The sequence below is a fragment of the Mus caroli genome, unplaced genomic scaffold (genome assembly GCF_978045245.1).
Source record: "Mus caroli unplaced genomic scaffold, Mus_caroli_1 scaffold_17, whole genome shotgun sequence".
NCBI classification, from domain to species: domain Eukaryota; kingdom Metazoa; phylum Chordata; class Mammalia; order Rodentia; family Muridae; genus Mus; species Mus caroli.
Window position 1 is genome coordinate 46,158,618 of NW_028227272.1, and position 22,012 is coordinate 46,180,629.

At 41.5% G+C, this 22,012-nt stretch overlaps 2 protein-coding genes across 4 annotated transcripts in view; one reads left to right on the forward strand and one right to left on the reverse strand.

The window, feature by feature from the left end:
• Positions 1-11,282, forward strand: part of Myh15 (myosin heavy chain 15) — a 167,664-nt gene extending 156,382 nt beyond the window's left edge. The window contains exons 39-41 of the mRNA XM_021185004.3: positions 7,230-7,325; positions 8,488-8,622; positions 10,270-11,282. Of these exons, the coding sequence (XP_021040663.2) occupies positions 7,230-7,325; positions 8,488-8,622; positions 10,270-10,284 (246 nt within the window). The 3' untranslated portion in view covers positions 10,285-11,282. The remainder of the gene's footprint in view (positions 1-7,229; positions 7,326-8,487; positions 8,623-10,269) is intronic.
• Positions 11,283-16,209: 4,927 nt separating this feature from the next.
• The window catches only part of LOC110311870 (leukocyte surface antigen CD47-like), a 54,716-nt gene continuing 48,913 nt past the window's right edge, over positions 16,210-22,012 (reverse strand). For all 3 annotated transcript variants that reach the window (XM_021185445.2, XM_021185443.2, XM_021185442.2), the window contains one exon: positions 16,210-16,458. The gene's annotated coding sequence lies outside the window, so the exon portion shown is untranslated. The remainder of the gene's footprint in view (positions 16,459-22,012) is intronic.

Consider the following 22,012-nt stretch of genomic DNA (forward strand, 5'->3'; position numbering starts at 1 on the left):
GAGTGGGACATCATTTGTTAATAATGTATTTTTTTCTTGTCCATGGACTGTTTTTATTGTTTCCTTTATAAATGTTTCATTATAGAACAGTGGTTCTCAGCCTTCCTAATGCTGTGACCCTTTAATAATTCCTCATGTTGTAATGACCTCTAGCATTAAAGGTAATTTTGTAGCTACTTCATAACTATAATATTGATACTTTTATGAATCTTACTGCAAATATTTAATTTACAGGATGGTCTTAGCTGACCCCTATGAAAGAGTGGTTCAAGCATCCTCCCTCCCCTTAAAGGGGTCGAGACCCACAGGTTAAGAACTGCTGTAATATGGTCAAGGAAGGAATAAAGAAAGAAATTAAGGACTTTTTAGAGTTCAATGAAAATGAAGCCACAACATACCCAAACTTATGGGACGCAATGAAAGCATTTTTAAGAGGAAAACTCATAGCTCTGAGTGCCTCCAAAAGGAAACTAGAGAGAGCACACATTAGCAGCTTGACAACACACCTAAAAGCACTAGAACAAAAGGAAGCAAATTCACCCAAGAGGAGTAGACGGCAGGAAATAATCAAACTCAGGGGTGAAATCAACCAAGTGGAAACAAGAAAAACTATTCAAAGAATCAACCAATCAAGGAGCTGGTTCTTTGAGAAAATCAACAAGATAGATAAACCCTTAGCCAGACTCACTAGAGGGCACAGGGAAAGCATCCTAATTAACAAAATCAGAAATGAAAAAGGAGACATAACAACAGATCCTGAAGACATCCAAAACACCATCAGATCCTTCTACCAAAGGCTATACTCAACAAAACTGGAGAACCTGGATGAAATGGACAAGTTCCTAGACAGATACCAGGTACCAAAGTTGAATCAAGATCAGGTTAATGATCTAAACAGCCCTATATCCCCCAAAGAAATAGAAGCAGTCATTAACAGTCTCCCAACTAAAAAAAGCCCAGGACCAGATGGGTTTAGTGCAGAGTTCTATCAGACCTTCAAAGAAGATCTAATCCCAGTTCTTCACAAACTATTCCACAAAATAGAAACAGAAGGTACTCTACCCAACTCATTCTATGAAGCCACAATTACTCTGATACCTAAACCACAAAAAGACCCAACAAAGATAGAAAACTTCAGACCAATATCCCTTATGAATATTGATGCAAAAATCCTCAATAAAGTTCTTGCTAACCGAATCCAAGAACACATCAAAACAATCATCCATCCTGACCAAGTAGGTTTCATCCCAGGGATGCAGGGATGGTTCAATATACGGAAATCCATCAACGTAATCCAGTATATAAACAAACTCAAAGATAAAAACCACATGGTCATCTCCTTAGATGCGGAAAAAGCATTTGACAAGATCCAACACCCATTCATGATAAAAGTCTTGGAAAGATCAGGAATTCAAGGCCCATACCTAAACATGATAAAAGCAATCTACAGCAAACCAGTAGCCAACATCAAAGTAAATGGTGAGAAGCTTGAAGCAATCCCTCTAAAATCAGGGACTAGACAAGGCTGTCCACTTTCTCCATACCTATTCAACATTGTACTTGAAGTCCTAGCCAGAGCAATTCGACAACAAAAGGAGATCAAAGGGATACAAATTGGAAAAGATGAAGTCAAAATATCACTTTTTGCAGATGATATGATAGTATATATAAGTGACCCTAAAAATTCCACCAGAGAACTCCTAAGCCTGATAAACAGCTTCGGTGAAGTAGCTGGATATAAAATTAACTCAAACAAATCAATGGCCTTTCTCTACACAAAAAATAAACAGGCTGAGAAAGAAATTAGGGAAACAACACCCTTCTCAATAGTCACAAATAATATAAAATATCTTGGCGTGACTCTAACTAAGGAAGTGAAAGATCTGTATAATAAAAACTTCAAGTCTCTGAAGAAAGAAATTATAGAAGATCTCAGAAGATGGAAAGATCTCCCATGCTCATGGATTGGCAGGATCAACATTGTAAAAATGGCTATCTTGCCAAAAGCAATCTACAGATTCAATGCAATCCCCATCAAAATTCCAAATCAATTCTTCAACGAATTAGAAAGTGCAATCTGCAAATTCATCTGGAATAACAAAAAACCTAGGATAGCAAAAACTCTTCTCAAGGATAAAAGAACCTCTGGTGGAATCACCATGCCGGACCTAAAGCTCTACTACAGAGCAATTGTGATAAAAACTGCATGGTACTGGTATAGTGACAGACAAATAGACCAATGGAATAGAATTGAAGACCCAGAAATGAACCCACACACCTATGGTCACTTGATCTTCGACAAGGGAGCTAAAAACATCCAGTGGAAGAAAGACAGCATTTTCAACAAATGGTGCTGGCACAACTGGTTGTTAACATGTAGAAGAATGCGAATCGATCCATTCCTATCTCCTTGTACTAAGATCAAGTCTAAGTGGATCAAGGAACTTCACATAAAACCAGAGACACTGAAACTTATAGAGGAGAAAGTGGGGAAAAGCCTTGAAGATATGGGCACAGGGGAAAAATTCCTGAATAGAACAGTAATGGCTTGTGCTGTAAGATCGAGAATTGACAAGTGGGACCTCATGAAACTACAAAGCTTCTGCAAGGCTAAAGACACCATCAATAAGACAAAAAAACCACCAACAGATTGGGAAAGGATCTTCACCTATCCTAAATCAGATAAGGGACTAATATCCAATATATATAAAGAACTCAAGAAGGTGGACTCCAGAAAGTCAAATAACCCCATTAAAAAATGGGGCTCAGAACTGAACAAAGAATTCTCACCTGAGGAATACCGAATGGCAGAGAAGCACCTGAAAAAATGTTCAACATCCTTAATCATCAGGGAAATGCAAATCAAAACAACCCTGAGATTCCACCTCACACCAGTCAGAATGGCTAAGATCAAAAATTCAGGTGACAGCAGATGCTGGCGAGGATGTGGAGAAAGAGGAACACTCCTCCATTGTTGGTGGGATTGCAAGCTTGTACAACCACTCTGGAAATCAGTCTGGCGGTTCCTCAGAAAATTGGACATAGTACTACCGGAGGATCCAGCAATACCTCTCCTGGGCATATATCCAGAAGATGTCCCAACTGGTAAAAAGGACACATGCTCCACTATGTTCATAGCAGCCCTATTTATAATAGCCAGAAGCTGGAAAGAACCCAGATGTCCCTCAACAGAGGAATGGATACAGAAATTATGGTACATTTACACAATGGAGTACTACTCAGCTATTAAAAAGAATGAATTTATGAAATTCCTAGCCAAATGGATGGACCTGGAGGGCATCATCTTGAGTGAAGTAACACAATCACAAAAGAACTCACACAATATGTATTCATTGATAAGTGGATATTAGCCCAAAACTTAGGATACCCAAGATATAAGATACAATTTGCTAAACGCATGAAACTCAAGAAGAATGAAGACCAAAGTGTGGACACTGTGCACCTTCTTAGAATTGGGAACAAAACACCCAGGGAAGGAGCTACAGAGACAAAGTTCGTAGCTGTGATGAAAGGATGGACCATTTAGAGACTGCTGTATCCAGGGATCCGTCCCATAATCAGCTTCTAAACGCTGACACCATTGCATACACTAGCAAGATCTTGCTGAAAGGACCCAAATATAGCTGTCTCTTGTGAGACGATGCCGGGGCCTAGCAAACACAGGAGTGGATGTTCACAGTCAGCTATTGGATGTATCACAGGGCTCCCAATGGAGAAGCTAGAGAAAGTACCCAAGGAGCTAAAGAGATCTGCAACCCTATTGTTGGAACAACATGATGTACTAACCGGAACCCTGGAGCTCTTGTCTCTAGCTGCATATGTATCGAAAGATGGTCTAGTCGGCCATCAATGGAAAGAGAGGCCCATTGGACTTGCAAACTTTATATGCCCCAATATAGGGGAATGCCAGGGCCAAAAGAATGGGAATGGGTGGGTAGGGAAGTGGGGGGCGCTATGGGGGACTTTTGGGATAGTATTGGAAATGTAATTGAGGAAATTATGTAATAAAAATATTAAAAAAAAAAAAAAAAAAAAAAAAAAAAAAAAAGAACTGCTGTAATAGAACAAAGCACCAAACCTATATTTTATTTTCATTTCCATGGAGAGTGCATTTTTGCTCTGCTACAGATTAATTTTGTTGTTTTTTTCCTTCAACATTATTGATGTTTCTCATGCTCTATATTTTACAGTTGTGCTTTGTTTCCTTATTTATTTTCTCTTTTTTTACTCATGTTCTCATGAAGTAGCTTTCAGGCTCCGCTGTTCACACGTGCCCTGTGGCTAAGGTGAGAGTCCCAGGGATTCCATAGGGTGCATTTCTCTGTTTTCCTATGTGCCTCTGCAGTGCTTCAAGTGCACCCATTTAGTTGCAGATGCCTTCCCACCATGAAGTCAGGCGATACCCACTGAGCAGTACTTCTGCGCTAGAATAGAATCCTGTGAGTTGAAAGTGGTCTAGAAAGATCCCCCCCCCCGATTGATATTCATGTCTGTTTTCGTAATATTCAGAGTTGATTCCGAGTCCATTTAGTTCCTTCTCCTAACACCAAGATACACTTTGGACTATAAGGCAGTATTTTTGTGACAGACCATTCACAGGTGTCACTTTGGGGCGGGGGTTGGGGGATTGTCATTTTTCGAAGAAAAAAACTACGGTTCTCTTTTCCTAGTAAACTCCTCTGGGAAGAGTCTATAACTGTGTACTGGAAAAGCAACCCAGTGTGATCGTATTCTAAAATAACGGCTGTCCTCAGTCTCCATTTGTTTTCTCTGTGTCTCTGGAATATAGAAACTTAACAGCCTACAGAAATGTTCCAGAAACGCAAGGCCTAAGACCAGTAGCATTTCACTGTCTAGAATGTAAAGCTTGTCCCTGTCCCCTTCATTCGTCCCTCAGCTACCTCATTTTGTCTCTGACAACCTCCTATATTCAGAAATCTGGGCATGCATGAGCATGGGTCCCACTTTATATGCCTTAGTGGAAACACAGCATCTTTGTTTTTAGGAACAGGGAAGCAAAAGTTGGTAAAGTCAGTGTTGGGTCTATGCTTCAGGCCAAGATGACAGGATGGATTTTCAAGTGAAAAGGTTTTCTGATAGTTACAGCTCTGAAAAGCAAGATGGACTCCAAGTTGGTTCTGGCAGATGGAACCTCAAGGTGCAGACTGACATCCACCAAGTGTTAAAGGAAGGGTGGCATAGAGCGAACGAGCTTCAGGTAGCTCCAGGAGGCTCTGGGTAAATACAGAGAACATCTCCAGCACAGAAATTGCCTAGAGAGGAGAATCCTGTCATGCAGAAATGGCCACACAGCAGTAGTTTCACTTGGCTCATCTGTTCCTCTAAGTCCAGTTATTGCCTGGAGCTATTTGACTCTGTGCCATTGATGTGACTGAATCCAAAAGGCCCTATTTGTGATAGTTGTCATGTGACGGCATTTTCTTCAGCTGAATGACAGGTTCTTTTCTGGAAGGGACACCCAATCCACAGTTGTGGCTACCACAGTTAGGTAATGTCTGCAGGGGAGATGTGAGCTCAAGTCTCATTATGAGGCTTTACCTCCCCAGTGAGATGAGAATCATTAGCATAAGCACCCATTTGTAGCTGTTTTTCAGTTTACTTCTGCTTGATCTCCTTTATTGTATCTGCCTCCTCAGTAAGTTAATGGGAACTAACTCTGTATTGGTTTTAGAATTCACTGTATACAGATAGTGTTGTAAAAATTTGAATTTCTTAAGGCTTTTAATGTAAGGCATGTGGTTGAAAATGGAGGAGATATTTTATTTAAAACACAGGTTAGCCTCAGCCCCCTAACCAGGTTGAGCCCTATATGTTTCTTTGGGGTTTGACTAATCTTAAGATTCGTATCAAATTGTAGGGTCAGACATATAGTTTGTAGGGAGGCTGCTTTCAGCTATTGGAAGTATGCCAGGTAGAAATAGGTGGGTCTCTGTGAGTTTGAAGCCAGTCACATCTACAGAGTGAGTTCCAGGATAGCCAGGACTACACAAAGAAACCTTGTCTTGAAAAACAAGCAAACAATAAAAATGTGGTCAGGAGTAGGTAGTAGCTTAGCCAAACCAATACAAGAAAGAGCAGGCAGAATGCTGTGGGAGGGGGTACAATCCTATACGCGGTGGGATTTTATGGGGTAGAAGGACCAATGCCACACTCTAAAGTCAACTTGTCATCACTATGACAAAGGACTTTAATGATTCATGATGTTGTTCTTGTTGCTTTGGGGGACAGAGCAAAAAACTGCTAATCTCAAGGCTAGGAAAGGATCTGAGATCCACTGTTCTTTCAGGGATCCCATGTCCAATGACTTTCTATTAGAACCCCTCTCTTAAAGACCATCTCGTTCCAGCCTGGGCCCAGGTCTTTACCATTTGACTCTAATGTCTTTGGGAGAATATACTAGATAGAAGAAGTAAACTACGGCCAGTTTAAAAATGAGCTTAGAAGTGGATCTTGATTAGATTGGTCTCTCATTCTTCGGAAAAGGCACTTGATTTGAAAATCCTGCAGTGTTTTCAGGGGTGTGGGAAGATGGTCAGGAGCATGAAGAGTCCCACCCATGTGCTTTCTTAGAATGTCAAAGATTTCATGGAGAACTGTTGAGAAAGCCCACCTCCCCATGTGTCTTTTCTCCAGCTGGAGCCTAGACAATGACAGAGCTGAAGATGGTGGCCATGGCTTGCAGAATGCGGCTCACCATCTTTACTGATGCCCATGACATAATTCCAAGAAACTTAGCTTTCCTATAGTTTATTACATGAAGCCAAGCACCAATTCAGAAGCTCAGGGGTTCACTTGTTTTGACTGAGGGATTTTTGGATTTCCATTTTTCATAAATGGCTTTTGTAATAATAAATTTTATTCCTAGTAAGAAATCCCAGGTAAGTGTAGCTTATCTGGAATGAAAAGACTGAAGAATGTATTAAACCTAATGGCCTTGACTTCCATTTAAGCAAAGGGCTGGCAGTGAAGATCAAGAGAAAAGTTGTTGCCATTTCTCAGAGCCATCCATTACTGTCTCAAAACTCAGGATGAATGGGGTTAAATGTATCTTTTAATGTTCTGTTATCAGATTGTAACATGTATATGTATATACATGTTACAATATACTCATATATATATGAGTGTACATTTAGTGCACATTGTTGGATCCTCCAAATGACTTTCCTATGCATGTCTATGCATTTCAGGTGGAAGAAGACAAGAAAAATCTCAGCAGGATGCAGGCTCTGTCTGACAAACTTCAGCTGAAGGTGCAGAGTTACAAACAGCAAGTGGAAGCAGCAGTAAGTGCCAGTTGAGCATCGTGGAGTTCCTGGCCACTGCTTTTGGCTAATGCTCTGAGCTTGTGAAACTGCTCAGCAAAGGCACCAGCTGCATCTGCCCATTCTCTGCTTTTATATAAATTAGCACTACAGCTTACAGGAGGGGAAACAAGAGAGGAAAATTGTGCTGTTCTTCCCTGAAGGAAGCCAGACCTCTCTCCCTTGACCTGATGGCTAGACTCAAACATATACATTAGCAGAAATGAGCCAAGTATAAAATAAGGGTGCCATGCAGGATTAGATTGGCAAATTTTTTCAGAGTTTCATTTTAAATCTCCTTCAGCTTTAGACTTTGGGTGAACATAATTGAAACTTGTAATACATTTTTTTCTGATGAATCTGGCAACAATGTGAGCAAAACCACTATCATCTAAATATCCTTCTTCTTACTCCTTAGCTAATTATTTTATTGGCCTCAGTTCAGGTTTTCAATAACAAATATGTTAAAGGTTAAGTGGCATATGTATTAGTTTACACGTAATATTTTAAGAATTTTTGAATTGTATGGCTTGTTATTGTGTCCAAGAATTATTGATGCATAATTTGAAAGGGTAGCCACCTGTTTCCAAGTGTAGGTAGAATATGAATCTGATTTTAAACCAATAACTATGATTGCTCTAGAATATAAGTGTGAGAAAGTTATACAATTGGTGGAAAAGAACACCCATTCTGAATTTCCAGAGGACAACAGCTGTAAAATGAATCTCTGTTCCTATTCTTAAAAAAAATTCTTGATTTCATTCTTCTTTATATGTATTGGCACTTTGCTTATATGTATCATTACATAAAGTTTTTAATATAAAGCTTTATGTGATTTTCTGGTGCATAGATTGGCCAGAAGAGGGCATTAGACACTCTGAAACTGTAGTTAACAGGCGGTTGTGAGCTGTATTCAAAAGGAAATCTGGGTCTTCTGAAAGAGCAGTAAGGACTCTTAACTGTTGAGGTATCTCTCCAGCCTCCATCCCTACTCTTAAGTCTTACTTGCATGTCTTAGACCAAAATGACACATTTGATCCAGTGCTGGGTTTCTATCTTCTTCTGTTTTCAAGTATTGTTTCAGAGCAGAGACTACTATTTAGGAGGGGCCGTATCTTCATGTTCTGTGCTTTCCATTTGACAGGAGGCACAGGCTAATCAATACCTTTCCAAGTATAAGAAGCAGCAACATGAGCTGAATGAAGCCAAGGAGAGGGCAGAGGCCGCAGAATCGCAAGTCAATAAACTCAGAGCTAAAGCAAAGGAACTTGAGAAAAAGGTACAATCCCTTTGAAATGCTGTACAGCCTGTTGCTTCGGGCCTTGGGGGCATCACATGGATTAGTATAGCAAGGAATGTCTTGCTTTTCTCTTTAAATCTTTTTTTTTTTTCAATAGCCATACAAGCTCAAATAAAGTTCTTCCCCCACTTATTAAATTCTACGTGTCCAGGGAGTATGGAATTGATAAACGCTTGAAATGGAAAAGCATTCTAGATTTATTTTTTTTAAGCCCTTCATGCCAGGCTAACTTGTAAGCTCTGAGCCTTGGACCTTTAATTTATTAGTGCAGAATACTGAGGAATTCATGGAGCAAAGGGAATTTCAAAAGTACAAAGGGACCTTGGAATTCAGAGTGAATTCTTTCCACAGTAGCCAAGCAAGCGAGTTTGAATCAGGTCAAACTGAAAACCAGGGGGAAGTTGGTCAGAAGTGAGCCAGGGGTTGACACCAAATTCTGGAGTCCTGCTTTCTAGGTCCCAGGATTCAACTTCTGGCTCCTCCCTGAAGCCCAGAAAGGTCTTTCCATGTCTCTGTCGGGGAGGCCAGTGCTTCTCTGTAAACAGAAACTGGAAGAAACAACAATGAACTCAGCCATGGATGCTGGGCAGGGGCATCTCTGCTTCCTCACTGAGAGTTTCCTTGAAACATGGTTTGTAAACGGCATCTGCCTTTAGGACAAGGGGATTAGAAGAAATTGGATAATAGAAGTAGCTACCTTTTCTACGAGGCCCGAAAAGCAGTGAGCACGGCTCCTAGCACCGATGCTCCATTCGCTTTCAAAGCTTGGTTCATGTTGAGCCTGCTCATTTCTGGTAAATAAATTACTGGTAGCCCCTCAAGTTACGCTGATAGGACTGCCAATCATAAATATCGACCTTGTCGAAGGAGGCTAAAAGTTGGCTACATGGAAGACACGGAGATCTAAGTCTGAGAAGGCTGAGTCATTGGTAGCTCTGGAGAGATCCCACTGCTGCCTGGACAGCTGTCTCAGTCATAAGGCCCAGTTGGAAGGCTCTAGGGGAGTGGCTTGACTGGTAGCCTCAGCTGAGGAAGTGTCATCCCACTGGTTCAGAGTGTCCTGTGCAGAGCCTGCCCAGCAAGGCCATAGAAAGGATTTGCTTAGGGAGGGGTCTCCCCTGTGCTCCAATTCTCCTCAGCTTCGCGAGTTCATGAGGCCTTCAAACCCCACCCACATTTCACCTTGTCACAGCTGTTTTTTAAGAACGAGAATAAAACAAGTGAGTCAGAAATTGCTTCTGGCAGAAGATGAATAGGGAAACCTTGCTGGGCAATGTGATGACTCACTGCCCCCCATTCACAGAAGAAGAGCCTAAAATCCTTCAACTGCCATAAATACAGGGAAAGTTTCCTGATGCACTCATATGTCTGGAACAAACCAGTGAAGTGATTGCAGCATCTTTTCCAGTGGGGGAGGGGAGGCAGAAATGGAGAGTGACAAAGCATGCCCTTGGGGTGAGTCACCTGAGCCTGCTCTCTGCTAGCAGGCAATTGCCTGACCCCCTTGCCTCCCTTTGAAGCCCATGGAGAGCTGCTGAGACCTCTTTCCCTCTGGAAAGGGCTCACATGGGTCTGGAACATCCCTGGAATGTCAAAACACACACAGACATACATTCTGTTTTCCAGGTTCGAGAAGAATAAGGAGTTTCTCTTCATTAAAAAAAAAAAAGAAGACAACAACTGGAAGCAAGCCTTTAAGAAATAAGTATGTGGCATGAATAGCAGGCTAAGGAGATGATGAAGAAAATGTTCTGATCCAAAGGACTATAATTACCTCTTGGATTAATGGATGGCTTTTTGATTCTCAGTGGCATGAGACATCTCTCTACTACAATTTCACACAAAAGACTTAACAGATGTAAGAATCAATTTTGATGTTAGAAGCAGGCACACTTCTCCTTTCCTCCATTTCTGCAGGCATAGCACTCAGAGAAGAACCCTTAGTATATGCTTCATGGAGTCTGGTACCTGATGAGGAAGGGATTTTCAAGTTATCTAACTTTGCTTAACTGGTCCCTGTATTTGGTGACAATTGACAAAAAATGTCTCTTAGCACTGTGGAGCAGGCATTGCCATAGTTAGATGCTTTGAACTTGTAGGTAGACCATCCTAATCAAGACACATGTAGGCTCCACACTTATGTGGACTATAACCTGAGATGAGTTGTACAGTTGTGGCCATGGAGCTAAGGAAGATGAGCATGTTCTAGAATTTCTTTCCTTGGATGGTTCTAGACTAAAGTTGGGAACAAGCAAAAAATCTGTCACAGAGTGAGTAGTTAAAACCAGAGGAGTTTCTACTTTATGTGCCTAAGGTCACTATAGGGCCCCAAGCAGTAGGACAGTTGAAAACTATTACTTCAGGCCCAAGGTAAGTTCTCAGTAACCAGCTACCTTGGACCTTTTCCTCCCACTTCCTGCCAGTCTCCTTCAACATGGCAGGCATGAATAAAGTTCTAAGGCAAGCAGCACCAGCTTCACCTGGCCATGGCATAGAGGCTGGGCACGAGGACAGTTTGGAAACAGTCTGTCCTTTACAGGATTGTTCCATCCTCATTGAAGGCAAAGCCCTCCACCCATCCCTGTGCAACTCACTGCAGCCACTTGAGGCACAGTAGCCACAACTGTGTAAAAATGATGTCTGACAATAAATCCTGTTCTGTGTGATTCTCAGTGGTTCTGCCTCTCCATCCAACCACACTCACACAGGGTGGACCCAGCGCCACCAAAGGAGCAGGGCCTGCTCTTGTTTGGCATCCTCTGCATGTAGGCTTCAGCGATTATATTCACCTCTCATTGTTGACAGAGAACCTCAATGATTCTCAGAATTCTCTCCATGTCTATTCTCTCTCTTTTAAAAACCACAACTCTCCCCGAATCTCCATATATGCTTCTTCCTATCCTATCATTCAGACTTCCTAGTCTTTCTGAGACTCACCCTGTGCTTGAGGCAGCAGGAGGTTAAGGGCTCTGGTTGGCTTAAACAAGTTCAGGGTGATCCTTGTCATACCAAGCCAGGTACACCAAATTAGAGTGTCAAGATATGAAGATGCGGTCTGAGGAGTCATTGAGTGAGCGACTAGAAAGCTTATTATGCTGGATATAAAGCAGTGAGTTCCTCACTATTGAGCGCAGCCCTGTCACAAAATGCTGAACATTTAACATGTGTCACAAATACTCTGGAATAATATTAGAAAAGCACCTGTAAGACTAATTTTTAGAATTATATTGTAGTAAGCTAATATGCCATTTAGGAAACATCTCTGCGTCTTAAACCTGACAGTAGAGACTTCCTGTATCCACCTTGCCAATTCTAAAATATGATTATTAATTGTTTCTCCACACTTCACACACCACTGGAGGAAATCAGAGTATCATACAGTTTTCAGCTGGAGGCGACTATATGCCCGTTTTTAACGTTTTACTCTTGTATGCGTGCATGTGTGTTACTAGGAAGGTATAAGTCATGTGAGTGTGGATGGAGTCTAGAAGTCACTGAGTCCAACAGACAGGCTTGGGACTAAAGTCCAGACCTCTAGAAGATCAGCAAGTGCTTTTAACTGCTGATCCACTTCTCTACCCTCAAAGGCATTCCATTTTAATTTACTATTACCTATTCATTTATTAAAATTCATATGAGAAAAATCTAACTAGAAGGAGCTAAGATTACCGAGAAACATCAATGTTATCTCCTTGCAGTTTTTCTTTACCCAGAGGCTTTCATTGTTTACTGTTTATGAGCATTTACCACACATCTTAGTATTAGTGCGTAAGAATGAACAAACTGTGTACAAAGTACAAGACTGTGAATCTCCAGTCAGTTGATAGAAAACTTTAGACCAGTTGGCAATTACATCACATTCCAGGTTTTTTTTTTCTCATGAACTACAGAGTTAAAATCTTAAAAAGGTCACAGATAGCCTAGTCTCAGTAATGAGTTAATAAGCATTCACATTACACACTTGCTTGCACATAAATCATATATATGCATATATATGTATATGTAGGTATATGTATGTAATAGCAATTAATGAAGAAGAGGCCATAAATTTTTAACAGAAAAAGAAAGGGTCTATGGGAGTATTTTGAGGTAGGAAAGGAAACAGAGACATGGTATAATTATAATCACAAAAATAAAGGAAAACCCCCTAAATTTAGGGGAATATCACATTGTCAATAGCTGACATATCTTTTCTCCCTATATAAAATGTATATGTAAACCTAAGCTGATAAGAGGGCTAATTACCAATATGTCCATAATTCAGGTATTTATCGTGGCTCTAGGGTCACCAGGTTTGCTAGCATTGCCTTTCCAGTTGTAACTCAACTCCAGACAAGTCAGTCTTTGAGTGGTCGGGTCTGTCCAGGGCATTCATAGAGACACTGGCACTGATACTGTCTGCGATTCCCAACACTAACCATCCTAAATGTAACTGGCTATCCTGAAACAACCATGTATGCACCAAAGAGTAAAATACACTACTGAATCAACCTTTGCAATCTATGGCTATGGCCTTTCACCTTTTCCCTGGTGTGACTTTCATTTATTCTCACTAATTGTTGGATTTTGAATCATCCCATAGTAATATATTTCTTCTGGTGATGTATTTCTTCTGGATTCTAGGTCAAAACCTTCACATCGTTTCTCAAGAAAAGCTTTGCTTCTTATACTTGCTAAGATGGAGCTCTTTGTCCATACCCTATGTCAAGGGCTTTTGAAAACACAGCAATTGAAAAGGGAGTAAAACAAAAAAAGAAAACCACAGAGCACATTACACATTGCACAGGAGACTAAAGCCATGGCCCCCAGTAGGCTACACTAAGTTGGATTTTGGAGAATAGCTCTAAATGTAGGTTCAGCCCATCTAACTGTCATTGTCCTGCTCTGGCCAGCGACAGGAACGACACAGACACCAAGTTGGGTTCACGCAGCAACTTTACTTCGGGCTTTTTCTTGTACAGCTCTCTTCCCCAGCAGCTTCTTCTTAGGGCAAGGGCTAAACTACTCTTATTCTACTACTACTGGCTTCTACCTAGGGCAAGGGCTAAACAAACTCTCTTCACTACTACTGGCTTCTTTTACAACAGCTAGCTTCTACCACTTACAACAGCAGCTTCTACTACTTCATCCTTCTCGCAGCAAGGACTAAACTCTTCTCCCTACTCGCGCTGACTTGGTCTCCTTCTAGCTCCACCCCACCTCATCCAATCAGAATTCACACACGCTCCAGGCACGAGCTTAGATCGTTCACAGATAGGCTGACAGGTCTGGATCACGAAGAGCTGTCCAGCCTGGCAGGCAGTCCATGCATGCAGTCTCACTGCAAATGCTTGGGCAATGCAGTAAACAAGTGGGTTTCACAGGCCCTGCGGCCGCACCCACTTCCCGCATCTAACTACAAAATGTAGAATAGTGGTCTACTATTATTGTTGTTGTTGTTGTTGCTGCTGCTGCTGCTGGTGTGATGGTGGTGGTATTGTTATTACCTGGGAAATATCTTTCATAGTTTTTACCTTCATCTTCAGACTCATCCACCAGATTCAGAGCCCTTTCTGCACATGGACTGAGAGGCTCACTGCATTGGCCTCTATCAAAGCATCTCTTTCCTTTGGCTCACAGTCTCGGGTTCCATTGGGTGTTGTTCTTCCAGCTCTTTCCCTTTAAGGTCACCTTGGTCTGGCTGATTCCTTTTACTGAATGTCACTGGCCTACCAGACAATGATGTTTCCATGATTCCCTCAATCCATATTATGGGAACTGCCCCTGATGTCCTTCTGACCTTAAGTTTTAGTCCCCTTGATTCAGGTACTCTAGTCAGTTGAGGAAGATGGATGCTCTCTCTGTCTTCTGGTCTCACCTTGTAGTTTGCAACAATCCATGTGTTTCCTTTTAGACCCTAACAATAGACTTCTAATATAACTATTCTTTTTAAGCTGTATATGACAGTAGATATTATTACACTAGACAAGAGGTTCCATTTGAAGACAGGTTAGACTACAAAGAACCAACTATCTCTCACTGCTTTGCCCAGCTAGGGACAGAAGTGACAAGCAAGGAGACAAGTTCCCTATTACACAAATGTTCACAAGGTCAGACTGGTGAAATGCATCCTCCAGACTGTCATTGTTTCTCAGAAACCATAATCTCTCATTCTTCGGGGTAGTGGGGTCAGGCTTTCATGATAGACAAATAAGAACCAAGAAACCCATGGGAAGGACATGGAATGTTGGTTAATCCCCAGGACACCCTGGACCTTCTCAGGGAAATGTTGAAATAAAGACAAGTTCCTTGGAGAAAAGCTACTGACACTAGTTGGCCTGGACGTACTTCAAGGTGCACAGACATCATCATGGCCTTTCTCAGTACCTGAGCCACCTGACACTTAGATTTCCACTTCTTGAACAGTCAAGTGTGGAGATGAACCAGATCTCAGCTTTATACAAGTTGCCTTCCATTCAGATTTTGTTCCTAAACTCAAAAACTATTTCAAGTTGTCTAGTGACTATAGCATTTTAAGGTGTCCTTTTATATGCTAGTAAAAATTCCTAGCATGCCATTTAGATGATTTTTTTAATGTTATAGATTATTAGAATAAACTAACTCACAAGAATTCTGCATCTTTAAGCAGCACCAAACAGACTAATCTTGGAGATATACCTGTGCCAGTAAGTGTGTGGGGGGTGAAGGTGGGCTCATGGAAGTCTGATAGCAGTTGTTTCAAGACTCTCTTCTCTCCACATAGTTGTCAGTATCGGGTGGAAGGAGCCTCATGCTACTTGTTATGATGCCTAATAGATTTTTTTTTGTGGTTAAAAGCACATGTGATGCTTTAACATGAATCAGTTATTTAGTGGCTACAATAGGAAAACTAAAAATGGTTGCTTGTGCTTAATACACTGTGCTTGTACATAGCTTAGAAAATCTGACCATGCAGTCATGATCAGTTTTTGGAAGTAGGTTATGTGGAAATGTAGGACATTTGAAAAGATTTGATCAAAGTTTACAGATGACTTTTCAGGAGATCTGTGTACCCAGCAGCTTCATGTGTGTTTTCAAGATGTCATCTTTAGTACTAAGGACATGATGTACCTCTGGATAAAGTCTAAGCTCCATATTAGTCATGTGAACTTCAGTGTATCATCTCGATTTAAAGGAAAAGTTTATTGTTAAAATCAGAAAAGTCAAATGGTCGAAGCCACCAAAGCTAAAACCAAAAGAATATGGAAGTAGTGTATTGCCTCAGTTCTGTGTAGAATAGGATCAGTGGTACATTGCCTCATTCTGTGTAGAATAGGATCAATGAATTGGAATAAAACATAAACAGTAGTTCTCGGGGAGGGGTTCAGATATCACATTTTTAAATATTCAGTTATTTTTGTGGAGGGCAGAACTCAACAAAACAAAATAAAACCTAATAGAAACGACCTTCCTTCTAAGATAAAGCCAAGAGTCCAGGCTAGACAGCAGTGCTTGTTGTGGACACCAAAGTCTCCCAGTCTCAGTGTCTTGGTTAAGGTGAAGGTCAAGAGGGAGAAGAGATTCAATGAGGCTATTGTGGATTTTTAATGTTTTTATTGTTTTCTGTTACAATCAAGGAGTTGACACTTTTTACAAAGTAATGTGTCTACAAACTATCCTCTAGTCAATATTCTAGTTGAAACTTGAAGGAATGTCAAAGTCCACACTGCCTTGGGCAAAATAATATCCTTGGAGAACAATCAGCTGGCTTCAGCGATGAGAAAAGCAAGGGGACCCAGTGGCACTTGGAACATCTGGCATCTTGCTCTGGACTAGAGATGGCTGGATTTAGTATTCCTAAAGGTAGACAGTTGGAGATCTTGAGTTACTAAAGACACACTTAGCTCATCTTGCAATCTGTACTCTACCAGTTAGTAAGAACTACAGAGCACAGAGCTAATTCAGAATGAAAAGCTATTCCTGGGGTATTCTTTAAAATGAGTATCTCCATCTGCATAAAGACATCAGCTTTATGAATATGTTCTTATTACTTATGAAGTAGCATTTCATATGCCATGAAATATTGATCTGTCTGCTTTTTTGAGTCATTTTGAAATTCTTTACTCTGAAAGGAGTGACTAAGATGTTCTGCTGCCTTTCGAACCTTGGCATACCTTTCCACTGTAGGGCTGAGGGAAGCTCGCCAGGTTATAGGTGCCTCTCAGTTTACCTTCATACTAAGCAATATCCCCAAGAAACAGGAAGGATTATTTAATCCATTTAGCATTACACCAGTTTGGCTGAGCAGATCTCTAGGCTCGTGTGTAGCTTTGTGGTTGCTCATTCTGGTCTCTGTCCCACTGGGTGTGTTAATCTCATAGATTGGAGAAGAAAGACCACCTACCCAAATCATAATGGCCAAATTAATTAAAGTAAGTAATTAATTAATGCAAACTTCTCTTCTTGTGTACACAGGCAGCATCTTTCTCTATATATATTTCTATAGCTCAGGGATAGGGGGGATTTCCAAATGTATTTGACATGAAAATATGCAGTGGGATTAGATTACAGAATCAGAACATAAGCATAATGCAAGCAAGGTTGTCATAAGGTAGTCATGATGTCATAAGGTAGTCATGATGTCATAAGTTAGTCATGATGTCATAAGGTAGTCATAATAGTGGATGGTCATAATAGCAGGTGACACGGTTGCCATTTCCTGGAATAGGCAGCACCAAACCATTTGTAATGAAGGTTTCAGGTGGAGGATAACCAAACCCTTGAGAAACAGAGGTTGAATCATAAACAAGAATGAACCTGGTTTGTCTTTATTATAGGATGGCTTTTGGGTTCAAGAAGGAGGCAGGCAGGTTCATCAGCTGCTCCCACTTCAGGCTGGGTTTGGGAAGACCTTCCTAGTCTGCATTGGCTCAGGTTTATTTGAGAATGAGAGGTTGTGTGGGAAAACCCTTTTCTTTTCTGATGAGATTGGAGGCTTAGACATCTCTCTGGGCAGGAATGGCATGACTTTCAACTAGCTTCTTCATGATACATTTCCTCCAGTCCAAAAAGAGTCTAATACAAGGCGGCTGTTTTCAGTGTACAATAGAGGCCTTGTCTGCATTTTGCCTAAACTGACACTTTCAGAGAGAGGCATGCACCTCATGGGCTTGCTCTTCCCACAACCCCATCAGCACTTCCAAGCTCAGGCTCTCCTTGGAAAGCGTCCTGCCAAGGCTGTAGAACTAGGCTCAGGGTTCTCGTCACCTACGTACCACTTACTTATTCTCCTATGTACTCTTTCTTAATATATTTCAAAACTTAAATTAAAACATAATTACATCATGGTCTTTCCTTTTCCTCCCCCTTACCTCTTCCAATTGAAGGATTAAAAAATAAAAATAAAAACCTAAAGCATGATGAGGTCCAGCAAACTCAAGTATATTTATTGAGCAGATCTGCCAAGGCATTCCTGGTGTCTCAGTGATGTGAGATTTATAGGAGGCAAACAAGCCACGTAGGCAATCGACCTCATGGAACGCTTTCAATCCCTATCTAGTTAGGACTTATAGTTTAAAGAATGAATTTTGTTAACTATCAAGAGAGTAAAGATGAACAGGACCATGACTTCAACTTCAAATATTACATGGTGACTGTTTCCACCAAGTTAGTAGACATTGCCCTGGTTCCCAGCATTCCACAGGGCTCCAGTTCCATCTTCCCACTGTGCCTAGGCCTTAACTCCTAACCTGGGCTCTATAACACATATACTACTACACAGTTGATTTTTGGCTCACAAATTGACTGAAACATAAGTTTCTCTTTATTTTTGAAATTCTAAAAAGGTAATTCTGTGGAAGTAACACTTTTTTTTTTCCAAAACAAAACTTGTGTGGTCAAAAGAAAGAAAGTTGTTAGCTATGAAGGCCAAAAGCATTTACTAAGATGCTGTTCAGGGGGCAGGGAGTAATAAAGTATTCTTTTAAAAGCTCACCTAACTTCCTTTCCTCTTATCAAACTGGTGGTACAATAATCCCCATCTACACTCCCTGTGGCTTGTCTACACATGCAGTGTGTGTTCTTAGTGAAGAAATCAAACAAAGGGCCCCACTGTCTGAGGGAGGGGTTATGATCTATCAAAGTCACAGAGAAGTCCCTCTGCATGGAGCTTTTTAATGGTTATGAGGAGCTTAAATAAGGAAAGGGGATGTGTAGTTTTCATGCTGGCCCATGTAAGGCTGACGTCTTGGTCGAGTATAGGAAAGCTGCCGACAACGTGATGTGGAAGCAGAACATGTTCTCTTTGAATTTCCTAACAGCCATCCAACAACTGAATGGGAAAGAGAGCATTGCTGGGGGCAAAAATGTCAAATGATTCTTCTAAGCTGCACGGAGAAGGGAACGGGAACTGTCAATAATGATGCCTTTTGATAGCCGCTTCCTGGAAATTGATGAAGTATTTGTCCTGCAATTTCACAAAAAGAAGGCTGCATGGTCTGTTTCAGTTTCTCCCCAAGACTACGTTATGCCTTAGAGCAGGACAGCATGACATGCCTGCATAATAACCTTGATTCCATTCAGGATGCTGTCTTCAATGTGAATGTAATTTTTAATTACATTTATTTATTTGTGTGTGTGTGTATCTCTGTGTGTGTGTGAGAGAGAGAGAGAGAGTGTGTGTGTTTGTGTGTGTGTTCTCACTCATGCATGCAAATGCTTGTAGATGCCATAGAATGTGTGTGGATGCCAAAGGGCAACTTGTAAAAGTTGGTTTCTCTTTGTGCCATTTCACAAACATGATCAGTAGCCTTTAGCTGACTTCAAAAGGTGGTATTCCTCAGGGATCCCATTCTTGTTATTCTGCCTGCTCCCCAGGTCTCCCTCCCTCCCTCCCTCCCTCCCTCCCTCCCTCCCTCCCTCCCTCCCTCCCTCCCTCCCTCCCTCCCTCCCTCCCTCCCTCTCCCTCCCTCCCTTCCTTCCTTCCTTCCTTCCTTCCTTCCTTCCTTCCTTCCTTCCTCTCTCTCTCTCTCTCTCTCTCTCTCTCTCTCTCTCTCTCTCATTTTCTCTTTCACTCCTCTCTCTCCCTCCCTCCGTCCCTCCCTCTCTCTCTCCCTTCCTTTTTTTCTTTCTTTCTGTCTTTTTTTTTTTTTTTTTTTTGGTTTTTCGAGACTGCGTTTCTCTGTATAGCTCTGGCTGTCCTGGAACTCACTCTGTAGACCAGGCTGGCCTAGAACTCAGAAATCCACCTGCCTCTGCCTTCCAAGTCCTGGGATTAAAGGTGAGTGCCACCACTGCCGGCATAGGTATTTCTTTATTGTATGGACTCAACTACTTGTCTATAGTTAGACAAGTTCTCCTTTCTTGCATGTAAGTCACTTAATGTGTGCAGACAATCCTGCTGGACTAGGTGTTTTACAAGAGGGGCTCGCTCTCAAGCTAAAAATTCTCAAGAAATTCCTTTTCCTAAAGTGAGAGCATTTAGACAAAAGCCACTATTCCATTGGAGACTTAAGAATATAGTTCCTACTTGCTAAAAAGCATACTTTTCCTTATCTCTGGCAAGAGGAACATATGGTTCCTCTATTAACCCATGCCTAAAGGTGCCTATTTAACAGAGCACAGCAAACTCTGGCTTTCCTTCTCTCTGGGCACCTCCAATACCTGTTTATGGAATCCTGGCTCCTCTCAGTACTTTTCACCTGGATCCCTGAAAGCTCCAGCACCCGAGCTTCAAGTCCCTTCCCTCAGCTTCTCTGATCCTTATATAACTTCAGCAATTTTGGCTACATGTCCTTTTGCTCTCTTGACCTCATGTTTCTTGTTGGTTCTGCCGGTGGATCTCCCTGATCCCCTCTCTTGTCCTCTCTTCCCTTTCTCCTCTCTCACTCTTTAATTCCACTCCCCTCCTCTCATGGCCTGGTTAGTCCACTATCCACATTCAGTCTTGATCCTCCCAAATGCCTCTGGCTGTGCTCTACCTCACTTCTATAATAAACTTTCCCCTCAACTCATACATGTCCTCATTTTTCCCCTTCAGTTCTTCAGCTTCTTCTGCCCTCTGTGTCCTGCAGGCTAAACTCTGTGGTTGGCTCCACATTATTCTCTTTGGATTAGTTTGCTTAGGAGGGTTATTTCTGATTTTGCCTCCTTTGGTCAAGTCCAATTCCCCAAACTATACAAGGCAGTCCAAATATCCGAAAATGAGAGCAACCTAGACTATAGGAGGATTTCTGGTGGTTAGATAAAAGCCAACATTCCTTGGGGACTTGTGAAAACATGTCCTATCTGCCCCAAAGAGTCATTTCCCTTAGCTCTGGTAGAAGGGACATATGGGTCTCCATGGACACGTACCTGTGGTCGAATATTGAACCCAATGGTGGCCTGCAGGCTTCCTCAGTATCACAAGCACTTATAATACATCTCAAAGTCTCCACCCTAGCATAATGGGTTCTCACTTCCTCAGGCTTCCCTCCTCCCAGATGCACATCTCTTCTCTTTATGAAAGCACTGCCATTGCTTTTGTAATTCACCATTCCCTGCTGCCACTACCTCTCTCACAGATAACCCTGGCTGTGTTCACTGTCCGTTCTGGTTTGTTTGTTTGTTTGTTTGTTTGTTTTAGATTTTATTTTATGTATTTGAGTACACAGTCACTGTCTTCACACACACCAGAAGAGGGCATCAGATCCCATTACAGACGGTTGAGCCACCTTGTGGTAACTGCGAATTGAACTCAGGACCTCTGGAAGAACATTCAGTGAAATTCACTGCTGAGCCATCTCTCCAGCCCCTCAATGTCCATTCTCATAGCTCTGTTCAGTTTACTCCTTCCTCTTTTTGTTCCGGCCTCTTCTGGATGCCTCTGGCAGTTCTGTCATATATTTAGTAACCATATCATGGAATGGTCATGTCAGCAGTTTCTTTACTGTCTCCTTTCTTTATACATACATCTTCATGTTATTATCTCCTCCTAAGATCATCCTCTTTGCCTTCTCCTGTAAACCCCAGGCATTCCCTCCTCTAGGCTAATGGGAGCTACCTTCCTGCTTTTCCCTGATTATTTTTTGACATTTTATATATTTTTATAATATATATTTATTTTGTATATAAGTGTTTCCAGAATATGTGTGCACATGCAGCATATCTGTGCTGTGCCTCAGGAGGTCAGAAAATGTTTGACAGTCTCCCTGCACCTGGACTAGACTTAGAGATGTTTGTGAGCCACCTTGTGTGTAATTGGGATTAAACTTGGGTCCCCTGGAAAAGCAACAAGTACTCTTTACTGCAAAGCCATCCTAACTTTTTTTTTGGTTAAAATAGGGTGTCAGTTCCAGCACTTGGGAGGCAGAGGCAGGCAGATTTCTGAGTTCGAGGCCAGCCTAGTATACAGAGTGTGTTCCAGGACAGCCAG